General features: G+C 40.0%; 2 protein-coding genes across 3 annotated transcripts in view; one reads left to right on the forward strand and one right to left on the reverse strand.

The window, feature by feature from the left end:
- The window catches only part of PI4KA (phosphatidylinositol 4-kinase alpha), a 98,722-nt gene that overhangs the window by 24,662 nt on the left and 48,834 nt on the right, over positions 1–25,226 (forward strand). For both annotated transcript variants that reach the window (XM_084649148.1, XM_084649149.1), the window contains exons 15-19: positions 397–492; positions 1,295–1,478; positions 2,017–2,120; positions 4,916–5,084; positions 10,427–10,477. In XM_084649148.1, coding sequence (XP_084505274.1) covers positions 397–492; positions 1,295–1,478; positions 2,017–2,120; positions 4,916–5,084; positions 10,427–10,477 — 604 coding nt within the window. The remainder of the gene's footprint in view (positions 1–396; positions 493–1,294; positions 1,479–2,016; positions 2,121–4,915; positions 5,085–10,426; positions 10,478–25,226) is intronic.
- Positions 14,422–25,044, reverse strand: SERPIND1 (serpin family D member 1). Its single transcript, XM_084649150.1, has 5 exons — positions 24,937–25,044; positions 21,211–22,079; positions 17,880–18,153; positions 15,795–15,939; positions 14,422–14,947 (listed from the first exon to the last, which is right to left on the reverse strand). The coding sequence occupies exons 2-5, from the start codon at positions 22,061–22,063 to the stop codon at positions 14,756–14,758; spliced, it is 1,464 nt and encodes a 487-aa protein (XP_084505276.1). The 5' UTR covers positions 22,064–22,079; positions 24,937–25,044; the 3' UTR covers positions 14,422–14,755.

The following is a 25,226-nucleotide window of genomic DNA, read 5'->3' on the forward strand; positions in this document are numbered from 1 at the left end:
ATAGGTTTATTTTTAAAAGAAAAATGTATTTAATTTAAATAACAAATCAATATTTAGTTTTTTAAAAAATCGTTTGTCCACCCTGCTTATATTTCATATGTAAATAAGCATGAATGTCTAAAGAATGCTGAACTCGTGAAATAAATGTGAAATAATTGAACAGCATCTTCTGAATGCCAGGGTCTCATGAATATTTTAGGGGATGCCAAATATGTGCTAATGTGAATATATTTTTTTTTTCATGAGAATCACTTTCTGACGGAACACAATTCCGACTGTATCGATTTTATGTGTAGTGGTTTTGGTATTGGATCCTTTCTCTCCCATAGCGAGATGTGAAAATATAACTCTTGCTGTTTGGCTGTCCTGGCAAGTTTTGTGTTTAATGTTCTGTAGGTGCTTGAAAGCTGGCCTGACTATAGACCCAGTGATTGTTGAGGCTTTCCTAGCCAGTTTGTCTAACCGTCTGTACATCTCACAGGAGAGCGACAAGTAAGTTGTTAGGCATAATACTAATCCTTTTCTGTCTTCAGTCAATTTAACTTAAGACCCACTCCTGTTAAGACATTCAAGCATGAGGAGCCTTTCTCCTGTGTGAAATGCTGCTGACATCAGTAAGAATACATGTGGGAATATGCATCAGATCATGCAGATTTCTTTGTGGGATTGGGCCTTTATTTCAGTACTGATGGGCCTACATACTTTACTGGATAAAAACACTGCTTTCCTGTCTGCAGTGAGTATTAAAGTCTATTTGAAGTACTAACTGAAATGAGGTGGCCTCTGCTAAGTCTTCAGTGGGCTGTACAAGCTCATCACTTAATGTTTGGCACAATTGATTACTGCTTGTGGAGTCTGAATTGCCTCTCTCCTATTGAGAGGTTGGTTTGCCAAGGCAGAGCTAAGATAGTTGACAAGGCATCTCCAACGGAAACTCCCACTACGTTTACCCCACTGTACTGGGACTGTTTTAAAAAAATAAAAATAAAAATGGACAGTCATTCCAGACAAGCCTTTTATCTTTTTCTACTGATTCTACTATAGTGAATGGTTAACAGATCAGTGTTGGTACTATAAAAGCAATTGCTTTTAGTTCCTGTACTAAGTATGCTTTTGATTATAATAGAAGGGAAAAACAGCATTAAGGGGTTAAAATGAAATTAAGTGATATTACAGTTTACTGGATGCATCAGTGTAAGTTGTTTCTCAGGCAGATTGTAGCTCAACTTGTAGAGCTAGATGTGTAATTGTTTCTGGATGTTTATATGAATGTGGCTTGTTTATTTTTTGTTAGGGAAGCCCATTTGATTCCTGACCACACAATTCGAGCTCTGGGGCACATTGCAGTGGCTCTTAGGGACACTCCCAAAGTGATGGAACCTATCCTGCAGATCCTGCAGCAGAAGTTCTGCCAGCCACCATCTCCACTTGACGTACTCATCATTGACCAGCTGGGCTGCTTAGTTATCACTGGAAACGTAAGGAGAGAAGAGCTGGCCAAGAGAACAAACCAGACTAGAGAGACCCCTAAATTACAGTTGTCTATTTCCTTCAGTTAAAGTATTGCTGTCAACTTTGTTTAAGCCCGAAAAATGTTTCCTTAAATGCAGCATTTCAGCATTTATCCTGTCTTCATAACATACACACACTTATACAATCATTTGTTTGCATGTACCTTTTTGTACAATGTCACTAGTAACTAGCAAAGCCACGCCTCTCCAGCAAACCTTAGTTCCCACAGATATATAGTAAAAGAATTAATGTAGAGGAAGAAATGTGAAGCTTACAAAAGCTCCTAAGTGACTTAGGACACCCAGGTCCTATTTAGGCCTGAGGAACCTAAATCCTTTTTGAAAATGGGATTTATGTTCCTAAGTCACTTAGGTCCAGATTTTTAAAGATACTTAGGCATTCTATATAAGATTTTTATTTAGTTGGATAGAATTTATTTTTACAGGTTTATTCCTTTAAGAGATATTGTATTCAATGTACTCCACTTAGTTTGTTTTCTTACAGCAATATATTTACCAGGAGGTATGGAATCTATTCCAGCAAATCAGTGTAAAGGCAAGCTCAGTTGTTTACTCTGCCACTAAAGATCACAAGGATCATGGATACAGGTAACATAGATATAAGTGACTCCTTAGAATTCATGACTATTTAAACCAAACATCTTCCTTTAAGCATGGTTATGCACTTTCACTTTTTTCCGACAGACATAACAGCTTTATTTCTTTCGATCTTTCTTTGTTGTATTCCAGAGATTTGTTAATGTTAATTGTCCATTTCTGAGAGGGTGGGTGTTTTGAATATATGCAGATCTCATGTAGTCTCCTATTCCTGTATTGTTTAAAGTAACACTTTTTAATATTTAAAAATGACGGGTGTATATGTCTCGCTTCCATTAGTTGGATTTAAGAATGAATAATGTACTTGTGATTTTATTTTTCTCTTGATGAGCTGTTGGCAATTATTTCTTCACAGTGATGCAATGATGCCTTAGCCAAAAGGTGCTAGAAGTTGGCACTGAATAATAATGGAGACTCCTAGATCTTTCAGAAACTGTGTTAGCATCAGGCAGTACCAGCTTCTGTCACAAAAGATTTGTAGCCGTATCAGTCCCAGGACATTAGAGAGACAAGGTGAGTAAGGTAATATCTTTGATTGGACCAACTTCTGTTGGTTAGAGAGGCAAGCTTTTATGTTTACACAGCGCTCTTCTTCAGATGTGGGAAATTTAATCAGAGTGTCACATTCCAAGATGGAACAAATTGTTTAGCATGAGTAGTTACCACGTATATCAAAGGACCATTCTAAGGAAAAAGTCAGGATATACACCTTAACACACTGAAAACTGCCTTCACCAAACAAGGACACTCCACCAGAGAAATGGATCACATCATGGAACAGCCACCGAGATACCCTGAGAAAACCTGCTTCAATACAGAAATAACGCCCCCACCCCCACTGCATATCCCTAGTTGTCACCTGCCATCCCATACTTGATGGGGACCCCATCCTGAAAGAAATCTTTTCTGAATCCCCTCTTCTGGCCTTCAAACAATGCTCCAACCTCTCCATGCTCATCGTCAGAAGTAAGCCCCGCACAGACCAGGACACCAGCTCAAAACAACCCCAGACCCTGCCAGAAAAACAGATGCAAAACCTCCAGATATGTCTCCACTGCTACAATGATCAACACCCCCAAACAACACACCTTTCAAGATCCATGGGTCCTAAAAATGTGTACCACAACATGTGGTATACCTTTCCTGTGCGCTAAATGCCCCAACTGCAACTATGTGAGTGAAACCAGACAGTCACTATGCTCTCGAATGAACTCATGCAGGAAATTGGTAAGGCAAAATATCATATCGTCTGTGGGGGGAGCACTTTTCACAAAGTGATCACTCTATATTTGACCTATCAGTCTCATCCTCAAAGAAAACCTGTTGAACGCTTTCAAAAGATGAGCCTGGGAGCTTAACTTCATAACACTTTTTTAGACAATAAAATTCAAGGACTGAATAGAGACACTGACTTTATCATTTATTACAAGAATCTGTAATCCACTAACAAATCTCCCATAGCGGCTTCCTCCCCACTTCTCCTTCCTTTCTTCCCTGTAACTGAACAGGTGTGAAGGGGCCACTTCACCTCGAATAGTTCCTTGAAATATATGTTAACTGCTTGTGCTAAACAATCTGTACCATCTTGTATTTAGCTGTGACACTCTGAGTAAATATCCCAGACTGAAGAAGAGCTCTCTCTAAGCTTGAAAGCTTGTAAAAGATATTACCCCTCCCCCTTGTCTCTCTAAAAGATTGATTGGTTGGTAAATTCTAGTTGGTGTCAAAAACTTCTAATGCATTAGCTGTAGATGCAAGCTATCCTCTTAATAGGCCTGATCCACAGCCCAGTGAAGTCAAAAATTTTCATTGGCTTCATTAGGGTTTAGATTGGGCCCAGTACTCTTAAGAAGTATTGAATTCCTTAAGAATAATTTATCGAAGAATGCTTAATAACTAGGCACTCCATCCAATTCCTATTACAACTAATAGAAAATATTCCAGTGACTTCACTGGGAGTTGAATCAGGCCCTATTTGAGTAAGGTATTGAAGTATAAAACTGCATAGCTCAGAATTCCTGCTGTATTCATCATGTCATATGATGAGTTAATTATTTCTTTTAAGTATTCAGGAATGTGAAATGGTCGTTTGTATCAGAGTTATGTTGCATTATAATTTTAACCTTTAAAAAATGCTTGAATTCAATTCTAACGAGGATGAAGGATTAACAACTACAAACGAGCTTACTGGTACACCCTCGTTATAAGGCTTTCACTCACTGTCCTGCCCAGTGCACGCCAGTAATTAATTGCAGTTGTTAATTTGAATTTCTCTGCCACCCTACAACTTTTCCAATCCAGAAATGCAATATGTTTCTGCTGGTTTAGGTTTAGGTTTTCCATACCAAAAATGGTCAGTCCTGGTGAATTGATGATGGTGGCAGCACAGACAAAACATTCTCTAGAGACGAAATTGAGACCACCAATTACATTACATTTCATTCTTTACACACCAATGTTGGCGCACATGGTGGAAATTAGTTTATTCCATTCCTCTCTGTCCTTTGGTGCTGCTTCCATCTGCTCTCTGTTGTTGAGACCACTAAATGCATTTTAATTATGATTCAAGCAATATTTAATTGGCTTTTTGAATTGGAATGCTAATGCATTAACCCAGCGTGCCATCCATTCTCACTAAATCCTTGATGTCCAAAATGTGCCTGCCACTCTCAGTATTATGCAGATTTGCTGTTGAACAGTGTTAGTGAGAAACCATTATAAAATAAATACAAACCTTTTCATCAAAGAGTTGGTTGTTTCTAATTTCTCTCTTTCTTTCTTGTCAGACACTGTTCCTTAGCTGTCATTAATGCCTTGGCTAACATAGCTGCTAACATTCAGGGAGAACACCTTGTGGATGAATTACTAATGAATTTGCTGGAACTGTTTGTACAGCTTGGACTGGAAGGAAAGAGAGCCAGTGAGAGAGCAAGTGAAAAGGGCCCCGCACTAAAGGTAAGGAATGGTATAAAATGTGTGGGTTTTAATTCAGTACCTCTTTGCACTGATATGGCTAATGTAAACGTATTATTCTGATCTCCTCTGAACCAAGTGTATACACTTAAAAATCGCACATGTAACTACTGAAACAAATGAGAAATGTGTGTTATGGTGCCTATTAATAATATAGAGCCTACATAACTTTTTACATATCAATTAAGCCTCACATAATATCTGTAAGCTTAGGTAATTAGTAGTGGTGTACCCATTTTTCAGATAGGTTAATTGAGACATGGTAGATATTAAGTGAATTGTCCAAGGCACAAAGCAGGCTGGTGACCGAGCTGGAAACAGAAACAGGAAGTCCTGACTTCTAAGCTCCTGCTATTACCACTTCCTAAGAAATAGGGAAGTGTTATAAACTTGCAGTTCTAATCTCAGCTACCCCAGATGTTAATTTATCCTGAATAACTACTATTGTGATTACACGTATGTGGATTTTCCAATATTAGAGTTGATGGAGGCCTACATAACTAAATTTACAATAGACTCCATAAAATGGAACAGTCTGGTGTGAACTACAGATGTAGTGAGATCAGTTCAGATTACCCTGACTGAATAAGCATTAATTGGAATTGGTTGTAAAAGAGGAAACTGACGGACGTTCTCACATGAATGATAGAGAAACCATAATGCTTTTCTGATTAGAAGTGCAATCTCATATGCATTGCAAGTGTAAGAACTGCAAAGCAAAACTGAGCAGTACAAATTCTTACAGCTGGAGATTACATTTAACAAGATATCTGTCTATATCTACAAATCCTTGTGATCATTGTATTCTCGCTAATGTTACGGGAATTTCACTAGTATGTTACCCTACTGTGTGTGGGGCTGCGAGGGGCGGGGGGAGGGAGAGGTAGCAAATCAGTACAGCTGATTTACATTCTGAGAGTGCAAGGTGACACAGGAAAAGAAGTGCTGGACATTGTTGGGAAATCAGAAATGTTAATTGGCTGGTGGTGTCAGTGATCTCTAACAGAAAAGCAGAGTGGGAGTGCTGGTTTTCTTTGGTGTTGGGAAGGAATGTGAAAAAGTTCAGTGACCTGTTTTCCAGGGGCCATTACTTGTATTGCTGATAAATTAAAATGAGAGCTTAATGCTGATGTTATAATCTGGATCTCCAGCTTCCAAGTAAGTGCTCTGTTGTATTTTAAGATCTTGAGGACGCACAAACTATCCATTATCCTCAAACTGGTTAAATTAAATTGGTGCGGACCCCTGTGTGGGCACTCTTTTATTTTGGTTTAAGAGCAGATTGTTTAGGCATAGCTTAAACTTGTTCCTGAGTGATTTAAGCTAAATTACTCCTGGGGGAATTCTGCACCACTGCGCATGCGCAGAATTTATGTCCCCCGCCAATTTCTTTGCTTCCTCACAGAAAAATGACTTTCTGTTGGGGAAGCAAAGGGAAGCCACAAGAGCAGCCATGCGATTCTCCCCCGCAGTATGTTTTGGGTGCCCAGGGCAGCTGGCAGAGAGGTAAATCACTATGCGGCAGGGGACAGGACTGTGGAAAATCTGGCTGATGGCTCCTACCCTGCGCCGGGCTCAGCTGCTAGTCCCAGTTGGGCTGAAGAGAACAGGATTCCTCTTCCCCTGCACAGCATCCGGGGCCGGGTCAAAACCAGCCCAACGTTTCTCCCCCAAATTCAGGAAGCTCTGCAAACTCCTTTTCCCCTCACCCCCCACTTCCTGCACCCATCGCTCTTCAGCTGCAGGGGGAGGGATCCCTGTATAGGGAGCTGCTCCCCCATCCGCCCAACCCCTGTGCATCCAGACCCCCTCATACCGAGACCCTCCTGCCAAGCCTCACCCCCTGCCCCTCCCACACACACTCAGAACTCCCCCAAAGAGCCCTACTCCCCCTGCACCTTAGCATCCTGACGAGCCACTTGCACCTGGGTCCCCACCCCACTGAGCCCCACTCCCTCTGCTTCTGGACACCCCCACTGCGCCTCCCACATCCAGACCCCCCTGCTGAGCTCTATTTCTCCCGATACCCAGACCCCCCCTGCAGAGCCCTGACCACCTTCACTTGGACCCCTCTGCATAGTCCCATTACTGTTGCACCCAGAACCCCCCAACAAGCCCCTGTGCATCCCGATCCTGCCCCTGTACCCAGATCTCCCACTGAGCATCCTGCACCCAGATAGCCCCACACTCAGCCCCTCCACACTTGGATCCTGCCTTGCTGAGCCTGCCTGCCCATACTTGGTGCACCTGGCACAGAGGGGCACGGCCCTGGGGTGTTTCTGTGACTGGCCTGGTCCTTGTGCTATATCAGAATTGGGTGCAGCCTCATCACTGAATCAGTGTCCCATTGGGGAGCTGCACAGTGATATCCAACCTCTGTGCAGCCGGTGGTCCGTGGTCCCTAATGCCATGCTGGAGCCTCCACATTTATTTGACAAATAAAACTTGCAAAATTTTAAAATATTGTGCACAGAATTTATATTTTTTGGTGCAGAATTTTAATCTTTTTGGTGCAGAATGCTCTCAGGAGCAGCTAAATCAAAATAAACCTGGATTAAATTGAAACTAAAGTGTGTACACAGACTTTCGCACTGATCTGAACGAATTGGTTTAAGATCACATCTTAAGTAAACCGCTGCAGGCAGACTGCTTCCAGATCTTTATGATCAGCTGTCTGTATAATGTAAACTAATCCTTAAAGAAATACATGCAAAGGGTCTAGAAACTCCCATTCACTTCAGTGTGTTCTGGTGGAATGCAAGACTGGGCCTATAATGTATTAAATCTCTGTTATGACATGAAAGGGTTGTAGACTATAAGTCTGTCCAGCAGCTGACTCTTATTAAATAGCTGCAATATTTTAATTTAGGAGTAGTTCCAAAAAACCTTAAAATATATGTTTGTAAACATACTTATGTAAATTTCAATTTTGTTTGAATACTCTACCATAACAAGATTGTTTTACAATCTCAACTAGTATTTACAGGATAGATTTCCAAAGGTGAGGTGAATACAGTTTACATCACTTATTGCATGTTCCTAAAGTGCTGTGCTCCAGAAAGTCCCACTAAAATCAAACTGACACCACTCAGGATTAGGCACTTAGTGACATATGAATAGTTTTATTGACATGACAGCTAGGTGCTAGTTACAAAGATATCGAGGTAGACCATGTTAACTTATACCTCTAAGTGTGAAAATGAGGAACAATAAATGAGAACAGTGTTTCTCTTCAAATGGGTGGGAGGATATAAAAATATATTACAAGTTGTGAATTTGGTTTGGCTGTGAACTGAATTGCAACACCTTCATTTTGGAGGCGGGGGGAAGGAGGGAGAAATCCTACTTTCGATTATAGACCATCACATTCACTGCTCAAGAATGAAGAGTGAAGTTAATTGAACATTTTGCTTATCGGAGATGAACTAACACTTCACTATTTGTGATTTTATATGGCTATTCCAGACACTCAAACCTCCCAGATGTTGATGTGGAGTGACTTTATAATTATAATTAAAAAAAAAAAAAGAAAAAATTATTGTGAAAAGTTGAATTTCTTTCCATACCGTGTATGTCTATATTAGTGCCATGTTTGTGGCTAAAATTATACCTAAAGCTGTGCTAGCAATTCAGTAAGAGTTGTTTTTCTCTTTTTAACATCCCCAACACAACACCCGCCCACCTCCCACACACACACTTCAAATTTTAATAGCGCAAAGTTCCTTTCTTTCCCATTTATGGGATTGGTGAACTCTCTTGGCAAATCTCTTTGAAATGAATAGAATCTCTGTTTGCTTTGAAGATAAACTGCATCTGTAACCAGTAAATGCCTTTTATGTCACTGACCAACTCAGTGAAGCTGCTGGGTTATTTGTTTCATAAGGATAAGAGTTTCTAATCTGGGGTGCCAACTCCGCTCCTGTGAGGGAAACCAGATGAATTCACAGTTTGTTTGTTGTTTCAGCAAACCCAACGAATGCCATCATGAAAAATCCTGCCTGTGTTGTCCAGGTTTTTTAGATTCTGGTCTCACAGATAAGTGACTGTGATGCTTATAAATATAACTCTGTTCTAAAACAACACCTTTATACTGGATTTCATCATCCTCATCTACGTGATAACCCAGCAATTTCTGTGTCTCTCCCATGTTCCACCTCTCAGGAACTAATATCTGAGCTGAATTCACACCCTGGCAAATCCACTTTAAGCTTCATCTGTGCTAGAAAACAATGTTCCTTTATTTTAAAAGTAATAAATGGTTTGGGTTCTAGTACAATCTTGACCCCAGTGTTCAGGGAATAATTTGCTCAATATGATTCTGAAAATCGTTCTTAAGACTGTTTCTTCTTACTCTTGAATGTTTTTAAAAATAATTTATACTAAATTGGACCCTGTCCATGCTGGGGTCCAAACTGTGTTGCTGAACCATTTCTATATTTAGAAATATATTTCACTTTTTTGATAGCATTGACAGGACTTTAATGTTCTATTATTTGTTAAGTCTCCTGTGCTTCTTAACAGGCTTTTTATTATTCCAGATCTGTTTACGTGACTGTTAAACCACTTTGCATTGATTCTTTTTGCTTAATTAGTTGTCAGCAGATTTTGCAACCAGGCAAAATTTGTTTTTTGTTAGAAAAGGAAATTAACTTGTTAGGATTAAGTTGGATGGACAGTGTTTTCTGTTGGAGTGAGTCCCTTAAATTCCTTATCCTTTACAGATTCATAATCTTGGCTTTAGTTCAAAAGTAAAATCTGATTTCTGCAAATATTTGACAGCTGGCTTTGGGCATGTAGAGTAATAGGAGACTTTTCAATTTCTGGATGTTTTGCAATACAGATGACAACTGATATGTGTTTCTCCCCCGAACTGAAAGTGTGATCTTTGATTTGCAGTTATGACAGAGCTGTGTCTGTGGAAGAAGGCCCCTCAGTTCATCCATTTGATTAAAAATAGTGTTTTTCTTTCCAACAGTAACACCCTGAGGGGGGGAAAGTGTGCATATTGTCAAGTTCTAGATTCTGATCCTGCTGCTGGATCCATGTGGGCAGACTTTTTCCCTGTTTGGAAACCCATTAGGGATTCATGTAGACTTGAGCCCTGTGCTTACGCCTAGCCCACTGGTTTCAGTGGTGCTCAGGTTGGGTGACAGTGGTTTTGTAGGCTCAGGGCTGTGGTCTGCAATGTATCCATATTTATGCATATGTACGAGTAGCTAAAGAACATGAGCCATTGGAAGTGAGCTTTGTAGTAAATATTACTTCAGATTGCTGTGTGTTTCTTTGACATTTTCACATCTTTTAAAACCTCTCTTCTTTTTCAGGCCTCCAGTAGTGCAGGGAACCTGGGAGTGCTTATTCCTGTTATTGCTGTGGTGAGTGTTGATAGACGGGGCATTTGTGAGCTGAATGATGATTTCCCCAAAAGCTCAAGTATCTGTGCGGGGGCGGGAAGGGGAGGGGCAGCAGATGGGACTGATAAGTAGCCATGAAAGACAAATACATGTTATAACTTCTTACTTGCTAGAAGTTTAAAAACAAATGGGCATTTGTTTGATGATGACATCTCTCTTAAAGCAGCTAATTTTTGTTATTCAGCGAGAGGGTCTATTGTTAGTCATGAGTTCAAGAGATTCGTGATCCAAATAATACCAGAGGGGATATTATACTGACTAATATTTGGCAGCCAATGTATTAAGAGATATGTAACTAGAAGACAACAGCGCCTGGGGAGAGAACTGAAAAACCAGAGTTATTAAAAAAAAAAAAAAAAAGTTAAAAATAAATTCCAGAAGGCAGCATAAAAGAGAGTCTGTAAAGCAGATTAATTATAATAAAGGAGACAGGAAAGACTCCATATCTTTCGTGGATATTAATTAGCTTTCGTGATATACGCATTTTGTGAAATGTTCATGTGTGCTGAGGTTTGAAGACCATTCTAAACAAAAGTAGCGCAAAATAGGAGTGTGTGTGTGTATATACAGTTTGCCCTCTTGGACTGAGAGGATTTTCCGAGCCAGAACAACTTCTAAACCTAGTCCAACAAGTAGTCCAGCCAAAGACTGAATTGATTCATGGCGTTTCTAGGTGAACAGCTGCAAACAGCTCAGGCCATTTTGAAATCTGAGCCTTAATATGCTAATGGCCAGATTCACGGGAGTACCAGAAATGGCTGTGACTGCCTTCCCCTCTCCTGTTGTTGAATTCTCTGGGTTCAGAAAGATTATTTTATACAGCTAGGGAGAAAAAAGGAGATCGTGTCAAATATTTGGAGACCGTCGCTGCTACGACTAGTTGTTGCAGCTCTAACACATTAGGACACATTTTGTTATTGTCCTGGCTTTAGAGTTGCCAACTTTCTAATCACACAAAACCGAAAACCCTTGCCCCACCCCTCATTCCATGAGGCCCTTCCCCTGCCCTGCCCCTTCTCTGAGGCCCCACCCCCTGCTCTCTCCATCCCCTCTCCCTCCGTCGCTCACTCTCTCCCACCCTCACTCATTTTCACTGGGCTGGGACGGGGTTGGGGTGCAGGGTGGGTGAGGGCTCCGGTTGGGGGTGTGGGCTCTGGGGTTGGGGGGTGGGTGGTTTCAGGCTCCGGGAGGGAGTTTGTGTGCTGGAGGGGACTCTAGGCTGGGGCCGGGGGTTCGGGTGCAGGAGGGGGTTCAGGGTGTGGGATCCTGGTGGCGTTTACCATGGCTCAAAGGAAACAGCCATGAGGTGCCTGCAGCCGCTAAGCACATGGGCAGTCAGAGAGACTCCATGCACTGCCCCCACAGCTCCCACCGTCATGGTTCCTGGCAAATGTGAGCTGTGGAGCCGACACAGTCCCTTTTCGACCGGGCGTCTGGCAACCCTACCTGGCTTTACAAACTTCTTGGCTCAGATCTCAAAAAAATAAGAACGTAAAATTAGGCTCCTAAATGAAGTGAGCTGTAGCTCACGAAAGCTCATGCTCAAATAAATTGATTAGTCTCTAAGGTGCCACAAGTACTCCTTTTCTTTTTGCGAATACAGACTGACACGGCTGTTACTCTGAAACCTGCTCCTAAATCTGTCTTTCAGCACCCGCCTGACTTTCAAAAGTGCTGAGCACCCAACATCAGCTCCCACTGAATTCATCCATGATTATAAAGGCTAGATCCAGAGGTTACTGGAACATTTACATAAATATCTTGGGCTATCAAAAGGTAGCTTGCTCAAAAATAGCAACTTTTAAATGGACTAATTGTAGTCCTAATTGAGGCCTGTAGTCCAGTGGTGACTGGTGTGTTGCTTTGCCCTTTCAGGTCCTGCTCCATCTCCTATTGAAATCAATGGGAATTTTGGCATTGACTTCAAAGGGAGTAAGATCAGGCCTTTAAAAATGATCTCTTTCATTTGTGACATACTGCAAGGGGCTGTTTTCTGTGTCACATGTTGGTTGATAAAATGCATTTGATTTGAATACTTGATGTATACTGCATTTTTCTTAACCAATGTGACCTTTACAGGGAGTAAAATAAACAGAGTCAGAAGCTGTAGCAAGAGTTAATGGTTACATTATGGGTGCAGAAGCAAATATTTGATTGTCTTGCACAATGCATAAAGATCATGAGTTCTGAGCTGCAGCTACATTTGCTTTTCTGTTTGTCCTCTTTCCCTGGTTACAGGAATTGGTCTTGGCCTCAAAAATAACTTTTAGAACTTTGTTTCCAGCTAATGTAGGCTTTGAAAAACTCATTCTTGATTGCCAAAGGTTTCTTTCAGCTTCTTGATTTGATTATTTTCTTTAATGTGTGTGTGAAGAATAAGATAACCTTCCCATACTTGCATTTATTCTTTAATGTTTTCTGTGGCAAAGTTTTTTAACACTGAAAAAGTATGTGTGCGCAAAAAAGTTTTGAACAAGGACTGTATATGAAGTAGGAATATTGAAAAGGGAAAAGCTATTTATTGAGTTGAATAATTTTTTGATATCAGCTCTTCACCATGCGATTTCCTATACAATAGGTATTTTTCATTTACTTGAATGTTTAAACAGCTTCATTTATGGTTGGGCACAAAATTAAAAATGACACATGCTGTATAAAAGCAAAACAGGATCAACTACAAATTGCATTTTAAAGACTTAAAGACTTGTAAATCCATCAAAGTACTATTGTTTGTTTTTTCTTATGCTACCAGAGAAAATATGCAATGGAAAGTTTAATATTGAAAACATTTAGATTTTGTCTAATATTAGATATTCCCAATAATACAGTAAACTTGTGAGACTACAATATGAATTCTTGAAAAGGGAAGTTTTGAAATGTGAATACATGTGGTGTTCGTACTTATTTGACAGTTGGTAGAAAAAGTGTAAATTTGTTCCTCCTGTCAAATGGTAGCATTTTAGAAAGGAAGTATGTTGCATCTATGTGGATGATGAGAATAATTAGACAGTGTTTCTGTTCCTACTATAAAGTCTGAAAAAGTTACCAGTAGTTTATTTTAATCAAGTTTTTCCCACTAAATTTCATTAGATTGAGCCTGAGGTGAGCTTTAGTGCCCCTATTTTCTGCCTAAATGCTTTGTTTATATAAATCTTTTTCTGTAAAGAAATGGAGAAAATAAAATGTGACAGAAAATGTAGCTTTGGGTATTTGAGGTTATGGTGTAGGGGAGAGTATTTACCTGTCTACTTCATTTATATAAAATGCCTTTTTGTATATAAGCTGTGTTATGGATCTTATGCTCCCCACAGATGTGTGTCTATACCTGATAGCTAAATTTGGTGACAGTTTACAGTGGTATAAATTACCCATTTGGACTGACTCTGATTTCACACTACTGGAAATCAGGAGTAACTATTGAAATCATTGGTGTTATGCCAATGTAGAACTAGTATGAAATCAAAACTAAACCTAATGGTATCTTACTTTTCCTAAGTGGTTTTTCCTACAATCCCTCTTTTCTGCCTCATTGGTTTGTAAATTTCATGTTTTATAAACCTGTTGAATGTGAAATCAGTACAAGTTTCTCTACTTCATGATTTATACCTCTATTTAGATTGCTGCTGGATTTGGCTGAGACTTCCCTAGGATCTATGCATCTATGAATTGTGCCAGTTTCCCCGAGGATGAATTTGGCCTATGAGGTTGATCAGAGGGCAGAATCAGGCTCTGAGGGCAAGATTTTCAAAAATGGGCACCTAGAGTTAAGTCCCTAATTCTATATTTAGGTACCTGGAAAGATAATCTCAGAACTGCAACATGTTCAGCACTTCCTGAGGCCTGCCTGTTTGTAGGTGTCTAAATACAGATTTAAGAAATTAACTTTAGACATCCACTTTTAAAAATCCTGGTCTAATGTTTTATTTGCTGGTTAAGTTCAATACATTGAATACAACACCGTGTAAGTCATTTAATGAGATTTTTAATACAGATATCAGTGCCTGGCATTAATCTTTATAAATTGCAGTCAAATCATCTACTGCTGTGAGTCCATTCATATATATTCACTGATATATATCCACATGAATGGTCTCATATATATTGCATTTTCCACTGATAAATGGTGAGTCGTGTAATGACAGTAACCTCTGACTAATGTGATAAGTAAAATCTTCCTTTCAAAAATTGTTATACTAAAATGTAATCCTACAACCTGGATATGAGAGCACTCCTCTGTTTTTAAAACTTGCTGGGGTTGGCGACTCTGCCCAGGAACAGCAGGCAGCTGGTACGATGCTCATAGATGAGAAACAGAAAGGGGCGGTCAACGACGAAGCGAATCTGAGTGGAAAGGGGCATGAACCCTACTGTAGTCACAGCTGCAGCCTCTGTGCCTTCCTCGTTCACAGTAATCGTGCCTTGGTGATTGAACTGTAAAAAAAAAAAAAAAAAAAAAAAGACAAAATGCAGAATCCCTTTGGTTAGACTTTAAAGTCTTAGTATTTTGTCTTAGGTGAATTGCACTAGAATTAATTTGCTGAAAGCCTGGGGAACTTTAATTACAACATCACATCTTTTGTATCCTGCATGTGGCTTTCTTGTGTTTTCACTGGTAGCTCCTATATGGCATCAGTCCTCTGGCTTTGGCGAATCCCTTTCCTGACTGGTCATGACCTGACCCCTCCCAGAATTGTATAGTCTACCACCAGTGGTTCTCAACCAAGGGTACGTTTACCCCTGGGGGTACACACAGGTCTTCCAGGGGGTACATCAACTCATCTAGATATTTGTCTAGTTTACTGCAGCCTGCGTAAAAAGCACTATTGAAGTCAGTACAAACTAAAATTTTACACAGACAATGACTTGTTTATACTGCACTATATACTATACACTGAAATGTAAGTACAATATTTATATTCCAATTGATTTTATAATTATATGGTAAAAATGAGAATGTAAGCATTTTTTCAGTAATAGCGTGCTGTGGTACTTGTATTTTTGTGTCTGATTTTAGTAAGCACGTAGTTTAAGTGAGCTGAAACTTGGGGGTATGCAAGACAAATCAGACTCCTGAAAGGGGTACAATAGTCTGGAAAGATTGAGAGCCACTGGTCTACCACTATGTATGGAAAAAAAACACAGAGTCCCTATGTTCCAGGAGAGGCAGGTATATTGTGTTATTTGCTTAGCTAAGCTGTGAATTATTGTCCTTTGTTGCCACACTTCAGATGACAGGAAATGATAAGTAGAAGAATGAGTGTAGAAGGGGAAAAATTACCATATCAATGATGACTTTCTCATCTGATATTCCAGAATAGTCGCCGTTGTTGTCAAACAGTGTTTCTATTCCCATGGATTTCAGATAATCCGTCAGGTCATAGCTCTTCTCCAGTTTAAATTTAGGCAGAACTACCTCTCTTGTTCTAGTTAGAAACAGAAATATTAAAGGTCTTAGAGAAATATACATCACATCCTCTAACTATGCATGTCAGTTCCATTCTTATCAAACAGGCATGACACTGACATATACAGGAGTCCTGCTCTATGTTCTCCCAGGCTTAATTTACTAAAAGGTAGGGCATTGTCTGTCTAAGCAGTTTTTCTAAATCTAAGGCCAAAAAAAAAAAAAAAAAAAACACAAAAACCACAACCCTATTAATGTATTACATGCTTATAATGCTTAAGACTTAACATCAGTTGTATTTCTACAGTATATAGTTCATGTTGAGATGACATAGGTATTATTAGCATATGCATCTATCTGTTATGAAACTCCCTGGCACAATAGGTTATAGTTTTACCAAGTACATACAACAGAGGTAATTTAAAGAGAGAGAGAGAGAGAGATCATTGTTTGTTCATAGATTATAAGGCCAGAAGGAACCATTATGATCATCTAGTCTGACCTCCCACATAACACAGAACATAGAGTTTTGCCAAGTTATTCCTGCATCAAGTCCATAACTTCTGGCTGAGCTAGATTAGTGGTTCTCAAACTGTGGATCAGGACCCCAAAGTTGGGGGAGTGGCTTAAACTTGCTGGGGCCCAGGGCCCAAGCCCCAGCGCCTGAGGCCGAAGCCAAAGCCTGAGGGCGGCGGGGTTTGGGCTTTGCCCCCCTTGCTTGAAGCGGTGAGGCTCTGACAGGCTCAGGCTTCAGTCCCTCTTCTTGAGGTTGTAGTAATTTTTGTTGTCAGAAGAGGGTCATGGTGCAATGAAGTTTGAGAACCCCTGAGCTCGACTGGATCTTTTAGAAAGACATCCAGTCTTGCTTTAAAGACTTCAAGTGATGTAGAATCCACCGCATTTCTCGGTAGGTTGTTCTAATGGTTAATTACCCTCACTGTGGAAGAAAAAATGTGCCCCTCTTCTCTATTCTGAACTTGTCCAGTTTCAGCTCTCCACCATTGCATCTCATTTATGCCTATGTCCACTAGATTGAAGAGCCGTCTGCGATCATAAATCTCTCCATGTAGGTAGCTATAGACTGCAGTGAGATCACTTCTTAACCTTCTCTTTAAGCTAAATAGATTGAGTTTCTTTAGTCTCTGAATGTAGGGCAGGTCATTCTTGTGTCCCTTCTGAACCCTTTCCATTTTGTCAACATCTTTATGAAGTGTCAACATCAAAAACGGACACGCTGTTCCAGTAATGGTCTCCCTAATGCTTTATATAGTTGTAACACACTGTACAAGCTCTACTTTACATCCCCCTGCTTATGCATTGAGGTATCACACTTGCTTTGTGTGTGCTCTATACCACAAAGCATCATGAGTTTATGTTCAGTTGGGTATCTGACATGACTCCGAAGTCCTTTTCTAGGTCATTGCTTTCTAAAATAGTCCCCCCCCCCCTTCCTATAACTATGACCTACATTGTTGGTTGCTAGATGTATAACCTTGCATTTAACTATATTAAAATGCATATTGTTCAAGTGAACCCAGCTTAGCATGTGATCCAGATTATTCTGTAGAATACTCTTGTCGGTATTATTTATCCCACACCAATTCTTCTGTCGTTTGTAATCTCTACCACCTAATATTTTTGTTTTCTTCTGGATCATTGATAAAGAGATTGAATAGCTTTGGGTCAAGAACAGGTCCTTATGGGATCCCACTGGGAATTCTCCCACTGGATGATTTTTCTCCCTTACAATTGTTCTTTGAGATCTATCATTTAACCAGTTTTTAATCTATTTAATATAGACAACAACACTGATTTTTGTATAATACTAAGTTTTTAAAATCACCATGTAGTTCAGTACTAAGTTAAATATCTTCCAGAAGTCTATTATATCACTGTTTACTTTTATCAATTTAAACTTCAAGAAACTATATCAAGCTTGTTTGACAAGACCTATTTTACCTGTTTGTCATGCTCTTTTGCCATCTCTCCACCACCTGAGGGGTCAGTTGCTTCTCCAGTGCTTTCATGCCAGATAGTTTGTTTGGAAGCACAATCAGCATGCTGATGTTCCCCACGTATGGCAGCTGAAGCACACCACAGTCTAGCTCATGGTCTGCAGCAGCCAGGAAGTTTCCTTTGGTCTGCATCATAGGAACCTTTATTGTTTCTCTCTCATTCAGTCGGAAGGTCCGTTTGTTTGTCATTTCCACTGGAAACTTGTTTTCCCAAGTTCCTGTTAATATAGCAGAAAACCTCATCCTTATTTCTATATATAATTGTAGTTTGTAAATGAAAGATGTTAAAATATAATTTTAGTGATGAAGGCTTATTTGCAGATATCATTGCAAAATGTAGCCTGGCTGATCATTAAGTTGTGGCTGGAATAAGAGGGAATTTGTTGTGGCAACTTAAAAGTAAAAGCCTAGTTTTTAAAATATGAACATGGAAAAATGTAAGCACATGATTTGCAAGTGTGTGTAGATGCCCAATTAGATGTTTGTCTGACTTTGCTGTACACATTTAAAGAAGTTTAAATGCACATGCTGGTCTCAAAAAAAAAAATCACTCTAAAATATAAAGTGGAAATAATTTCAAAGATATTGGAGAGAAAATGTAATTCTCAGATTATGAGCTTTAAAAGCAGATTGAGCTTTAAAAGATCTGATGTTGATGTTTGCAGATCAGTGTAATTCTGCTCAAAATTAGAATTCATCTTATAATATACTGTCTCATCAACATAACTAAATACAGCTAAATTTTAATTTCCATGTGAAACAAAACATTTACATTTTGCATATCAAAGCTTTGACTTCATTAAACTGAGAACTTTTAAACAAATATGCTACTGCCCGGACCGTCACTGGTGTTAGACTACCCAGTCTGTGAGGTGCTGCTCACTCTTGACTCAGTGAAGCTGAGGAAGTTCAGCACCTGGCAGGATCAGACCCGAAGGACCTGATCCAACTCCCGTTAAAGTCAGAGGAACTCTTCCTATCGAGTTCTAGGGGATTTGGATCAGGGCTGGTGAAGACACTCTGAGGGACCCAAGTGTGCATGAATAGTCCAGTGAAGGTATGATATTAAAAGAATATAGTTGATGATCTGCCTTTTTAATGTAATGTATTCATAATGATGGCTCTGGAAGGAGTTCGTCTTGTTTCTTTGTAGATGGACAGGTACAGTTAGAATTTTATATATTACATTTATTTTGGCTATTGGTATCTCCTTTTAAAATCAACGGCATTAGAATTAAGTGAGCAAATAAGTATAGAGCACAACAGTAAATGCATGGAGGAGCTAATACTGTAGAACTTTTTTAATAACCTTGTAATTGTGTGCAGTGTTAGGAAGTTGGTACCTTAATTTCGCTGCTGAAATTCCACCCACTAAACACATTTTCTATAACATGCATCCCATTTGATTAAGGAAGTCTGACTGTCACCTTTTGATCTTCACCTAGAAAGGCTTGGCTAAGTCTGCCATTGTGATTGCTTTTGGATGGCTAGTAATGTGGAGAGGATCAGATGCCTCACCTTTCATCCGAAAGTGTGTAATCATGTTGCCAGAGAGAACCTGGGGCTGTATGCGTAATTTTTATCAGCAGAGTAATAATGCATTGTGCAACAGGCGTCATTAGTTAAGTTTTTGTGTTCTAATATTTATACTAAAACTTTTCTGTAGCTCCTCCCCATCTGTGGGTTTGTACTAGAGTTGTAGAATGTCTAACATTTTGGACTATTTTAAGAAAACAAAAATTGTATGAGAGAAGCCACATTACAGTTCAGTTTTATTTTTAAAAGCCCTTCAGGTGGATGGGTCTCAAAGGTGAAGAAATGGGAAGTATTGGGCCAGTAGTAGTTAGATTTAAAATTTAAAAAAAACAAACTCACTCCCCTTTTGGGAGGACAATTTTTTTTTTTTTTTTTAAGATTATTTTTTAAAGGACGGGGATGTCAAAGGGAAGCAGTGTGCTAACGCTAGGACTCATTCTAGGAAAGGCATGATAGCTTGCTGACCTAATACAGGGTGGTGGATTCACTGAAGGGCCGGGGTGTGAATGCACGAACTTCAGGATAGGGCTTAAGAAAGAAGCCCCAGACTTCTGTTGCACCTTTCAAAGGGTTTAAAAAACCAGCTGTGTAGCAACTTAGTCAGTTTGCCACTATAGAGGCGCCAACTGTAAAGAGGGTAGGGTGGGTGTGATGAGTCCTGCCTGTCCCCACTGACTCCTTGCCCCATTCCTGTCTCTCCCCACTGGCCGTTTGCCCCAGTCTCTTCCTCCCTTCCCCCCACCCCTTTCCCACCCATTCCCAGTCTCTCTCCCCAGGTTCTTCATGCTAGTCTCTTCCCCTCCCCTGCACCAGTCCCAGTATTTTTAACATGGCCAAAACCCTCATATTTCCTCTTAATTTTCTTCCTGAGACAGCTGAACCATTTTTGCTGAAATTCCCTTCCCCCAAAGTAGCTTGCATCAGATACCCAACATTGAAAAGTTGCCAAACTTTGTTTGGGCTGAAAGTTATAAGAAACTGAAAACCATTTCTTGTAATGTGATGTTTCAGGCAGTTTAACTCCAGGCAGCACTACCGGCGCTACCCATAATTAAAAACCGTACAAGAGACCACCTTACAAAACCACCCCCCCCCCCACCATAATGTATCCCAACCATAATGAATGCTGTTCTGCTCTACCTTTTTATTAGAAGACCACTTTTGTTAAGCTTGTAACTTTTGTCAGACCCTTGAGTAGACCCTGGGTACAGATCACTTTCTGCATCCGTTAAGCTCAGAGTCTTTGACCCTGGCTGATTCTCTGGATTCTGAACACTTCAAAACTCTTTATAAATGTGTGGGACTGAATTCAACCCACTTGTATCTCCCTTGAAGTCAGTGGAGTTACACCTGCTTATAGTAGGACTGAATTTGACCATTATTGCACACACTGCAGTGATCCTTCCTGTGAGAATAGTTTTGCATAGACTCCCTTAGCTATGACTGTTTTCCCTGAGGTGATGGATACAAACCATATATTGCCTCCTTGGGACAGGGACCGTCTTTTTGTTCTGTGTCTGTAGAGTGCCTGACACAGTGAGGTCATGGTCCATTGTAGTAGTGGTAATTAATTAATTCATACAAATTCTTAATACCCAGTAGGACTATGAAATAAAAACCAATTATTGTGGCCTAAGCTGTAGTCTAGGTTTTTGATTCATTCTTGGTTCCTCAGATTGTTGTGCTGCAAAACATAAATTAAATTAACCCATTGCTGAAAACTGAAATAATTTTTTTACCTTTAAAGTAAATACAGTTGAGAATCATCATCATTGTTGTCGGGTTGATGTTCACCAGAGCTTCTTTTATTAACCCTTTGGTCCGTTTCAGGATGCGCTCATTGGTTTTAGTGATGAAGGCAGGGTCTGAGAAGTCAGATGATTGGGCCTCAGCAAAGTAGTAATTTTTCGTGTTGTTTCTGAAATCATCCATAATGGAAAATTGCTTCCGAATATAAAGATCATTGACTGACCGCAGTGTGTAACCGAAATTGCGTCTGAAGAGCCGGTGAGTTAGTTTACGGAAGAGGTTGTGAATTGTCATAATCTCATACTTGGAGCTGGCGTTAATGAAATCTCTGAAGCCTAGAACAGACAGTACCTCCTGGTGTGTTTGTCCCTTCAGCCCTAATGAAATCATAGCCATTGCAGTGGAAATACCAACAGGAGCCATCAAAATGTTATCTGAAGAATTGGCTCTGTCCTTCAGACTCCGATAAAGGTTGAAGCCAAAGTTTGCATTGAGGATATTAAGACGCTGGATTCTGGTTTTACCGTGGAATAGCTCAAGAATATTTCCTTGCTGAATTTCAGAAACTGGATATGGATACGGAGAAGCATCAATTATGTCACTATAATCATAATCGCCAAATATCTTTTCCCAATCTAGATAGTCTTCCTCCTCTTCTTCCTCAGCAATCAAGTCATTGGTTATAGTGTTTTCCTTATGGAACTCTGGTGGAAATTTAGACATATCGTGGGTTTCATTTTCACGGGGATTTATAGTTCCAAAGTGCTTATTAAAGTCTTTGATCCCACAAAACGCAGCTGTTATGATGAGAGAGAGAACAAACAAACGAAACAGGAGCTTCATTGTGACAGGTCAGAAGCTGGAAGACAATATATCATAGTGAGTAACTGTATAGTATCTGAGCTTTAAGAGGTTACCCTTTTCTTCAGTAGGTTGTTCAAATTAATGTTGAGTCCTACGGTGGATAGTTGGCTGGCTCCTGCAAAGATTTTTTTGGTGTGTGTAGCAAAGTTGAGACTCACCACTGTGGTGCCTCCTGCTGGTCATCTTGAGAATTGCTCTCCAGCATACAGAGTGCCTCCTCCTGGCCGGTGTCTTGCCTGCTGCTGGCCCCGTGTCCCTCCCGGACCCCGTTGCCTGTTATCTCAGGGTTCGGCCCCAATAGTACCCCTTTGCTCTGGGTCTCCCCTCCCAGAGGAACCGCCAACCCTCTAAACCCACCTTTCCTCAGTGGCTACTGCCAGTCATCATCTAGCCCCCGCTCTCTGGGGCAGACTGCAGTCTGTCATGGCCACTCATCATTGGCAAGGGGGTAGGACCTGCTGCCTTTTCCTATCCCTGGGCTGTTTCTCTGCAGCCCCAGTACCTTTGATAGGCCTACAACAAGGCCTGCAGCCTGGGGGTTTACCGGGCTGGAGCTCCCTTTGCCCTTCCCCAGCACTGCTCCACTTCAGGTACCTTGCTCTCAGGTCCTTCCCACTCCATGGCTAGAGTGAGACTCCTTCAGCTCCTGGCCCTCAGCCCTCTTATAAGGGTCAGCTGGGCCTCAATTGAGCTGGCCACAGCTGTGGCTGCTTCTCCAATCAGCCTAGTTTGGCTGCTTTTACCCCTGTTCCCCAGGAGTGGGGCAGCCACTCCGCTACAGTGTGTGATAGCCTTTCCATTTTAGTGGTGCCTAGTATAATTAATTCTTGCTCATGTAATATCTCAAGCCTGGACCTGTCCTGGTCTGAGACCTTCAAGTTCATTAAACAGCAGTTGATTTCTGTCTATGGAGAAAGTGTCATTGCTTTCCAGCTTGTTTTACACACAATTAGCCCAGGTCTCTACTAAAATGCCCAGGTCTCTTGTATATTATAAAGCTTTAAGCTGTAAGAGTATGTGTACTTAAAAAAATTTAAAAAGCTGAAGTCTGATAGACAATAGCTTCCAAATGTTTGAATTTAGTAGGAAATCATTAGTTTAGAGCACATCAGAGAGATGCAAAGAAAACATGACAAATGTTTTATATTTGTAAAACATACTTTAAACATAAAGCAAATGGGATTTTTATGGGCAGTTTCTTTGAAAGGATGGAATTGAATGAGGATGGAATAAAGGAGATCTATGGACATAGCACAGTCCCTCAAGACATACGCATTTGTTTAACTTTATTTACTGAGATTAGTGTCATTGGGACATGCATGTGACTTTGCCAGAGCAGGGCCATATTTAGGTGCACGGTTCCGTAATTGTACAGGTTTTTCTGTTCCAGTCAGCTTCATCATTTACCCTTTTTTTGCCTAGATTTTTGAGGGAATTCTTTAGTTTTAATTTTTGGTTTTCTGGGCATTGTACCTATTATTTATTTTATGTGTAGGATTATACAATGTATGATACTCCTTTTCCAAAGGTGGGATCGCTATATAATTAAAAGTAGAGCAGCAATAGCTTTTGTAATTATTAGAAATGCCAATGTTTTTCTTAGAAGAAAGGGTTTAGGATCAAATTGAAATGAAAGTAGCCTCGGTTATTTCTTCAGGGAAAGTGCTTTGGTAGAATCTGTTTTTCTTATGGAAGATTGTTCCTCAGTTATATGCACGCAACTCTTGTTGATCCCACTGAGTAGCATGAATGTCTCAGAGGGTAGAATTTGGCCTTATGGCTTTAAAATCAAGAGCTGCGCTTATATACATATTGTGTGAAGAGACTAGAAACCTGGCTTGCCAAGATGCCGGGTACCCACATTTCCCAGAAACAGTCCCTAGATATTTAAGCACATGGTCATATTGATTGTCTTGGTTAGTGACCTAAAATACATGCAAAAGCTGTAATTCACTGCTGTGATATCAACTAAGGATGGAATGCAAGGATTTGATAATATGCTATTCTATGACAGAAAGGGGTGAAAGCAGTTGGAAAGTCAAACTCAGGATTTCTAAACCAGTATCCCATGGCTACACAAATTAACTCAGATTTTGTTAAAATTAATTATTTTTCTTGTTCCAGATAGGATTTATTTAGTTAAAGGTAAATGTTTAGAACCTGCAATGTAGGATAGTACCATTGAATGCCACTATTTCAAAGACCCTTATTTAAAACAGACAAAATGTTAAAAAACAAAACAAAGTGTGGGGGGAAAAACCCTTGGAAGAGGTTTCGAAAGAAGAGAATGTAAAGCCGTTCTTAAACAATGAAATAGAGAACTAAGAGGGAGGTGGGAAGAGAAATATTTAAACATTTTTGTAGCATCCAGGTAATATCAGTCTCTCCTTTTCCCATCTGTTGATGTACATAAAGAATGAAAATGAATTATTGTCGCATTGGGAACCTTAAAACTATTTGAGATGAATATTCTAGATTGAAACCGAACATTGTTTAATCCTTAAGGACTTGTAACAGAACAGTACTAAAACCTGTGCTATATAGTGAGTGAAGTACTGTAGTCTTAATAGCTCACTTTTTTTATTATTATTATTTTTAAAGTGACTGATGGCTACATTTTTTGTTCCATACTGTTAGAGGTTAAGGTACTTCTCTGGAAAACCACTTCTGTGCAATAATCACTAACAAAAGACAATGCTGTCTGTGGTTCCTAGTTTTATATTCTCACCTTTTCCATAGACTAATGTATTGTTCACCCTCATTCTATTGTGGGCAAAGCATTTCCCCCGCTATTGGAATATATTTTTCTTTAAGATTTTAAATCCAGTTCAAACGATAATAATGTTCCTTACCTCCAAGCCACTGTGAAGAGAGGGATACGTTGAATAGCTAGAATAAGGCGAATTGCTGGGTTTAAATCTGAACTTTGATGCTAGTAAATTGTATGGCTCCCAAAGTAAACAGGCTCTAAATCAAACACTGCTAAATTTGCCTTGTCAGCCAAAACCCCTTTACTTGCTTAGTAGTCTCTGCCAAGTGATTTGTTGCTTCTTCCATGGATCTTTTGTTGATCTTACGGTTTTGTGGAGTGCTTACTTGCTTTTGCTCTGTCTGTGGGCTTGCAGGATGTGAAAGATTTTCT

The sequence above is a fragment of the Lepidochelys olivacea genome (genome assembly GCF_965140295.1).
Source record: "Lepidochelys olivacea isolate rLepOli2 genome assembly, chromosome: 15".
In the NCBI taxonomy this organism is placed as follows: Eukaryota; Metazoa; Chordata; order Testudines; family Cheloniidae; genus Lepidochelys; species Lepidochelys olivacea.

Excerpts from the sequence above, each read along its gene's own strand:
- SERPIND1 (XM_084649150.1), bottom strand. The coding sequence starts at position 22,063 with ATGAAGCTCCTGTTTCGTTTGTTTGTTCTCTCTCTCATCATAACAGCT. Across the intron at positions 15,940-17,879 it reads CAAAAGAGCATGACAAACAG|AACAAGAGAGGTAGTTCTGC; the intron begins GTAAAATAGGTC and ends GTTTCTAACTAG. Across the intron at positions 14,948-15,794 it reads AGAAAGTCATCATTGATATG|TTCAATCACCAAGGCACGAT; the intron begins GTAATTTTTCCC and ends TTTTTTTTACAG.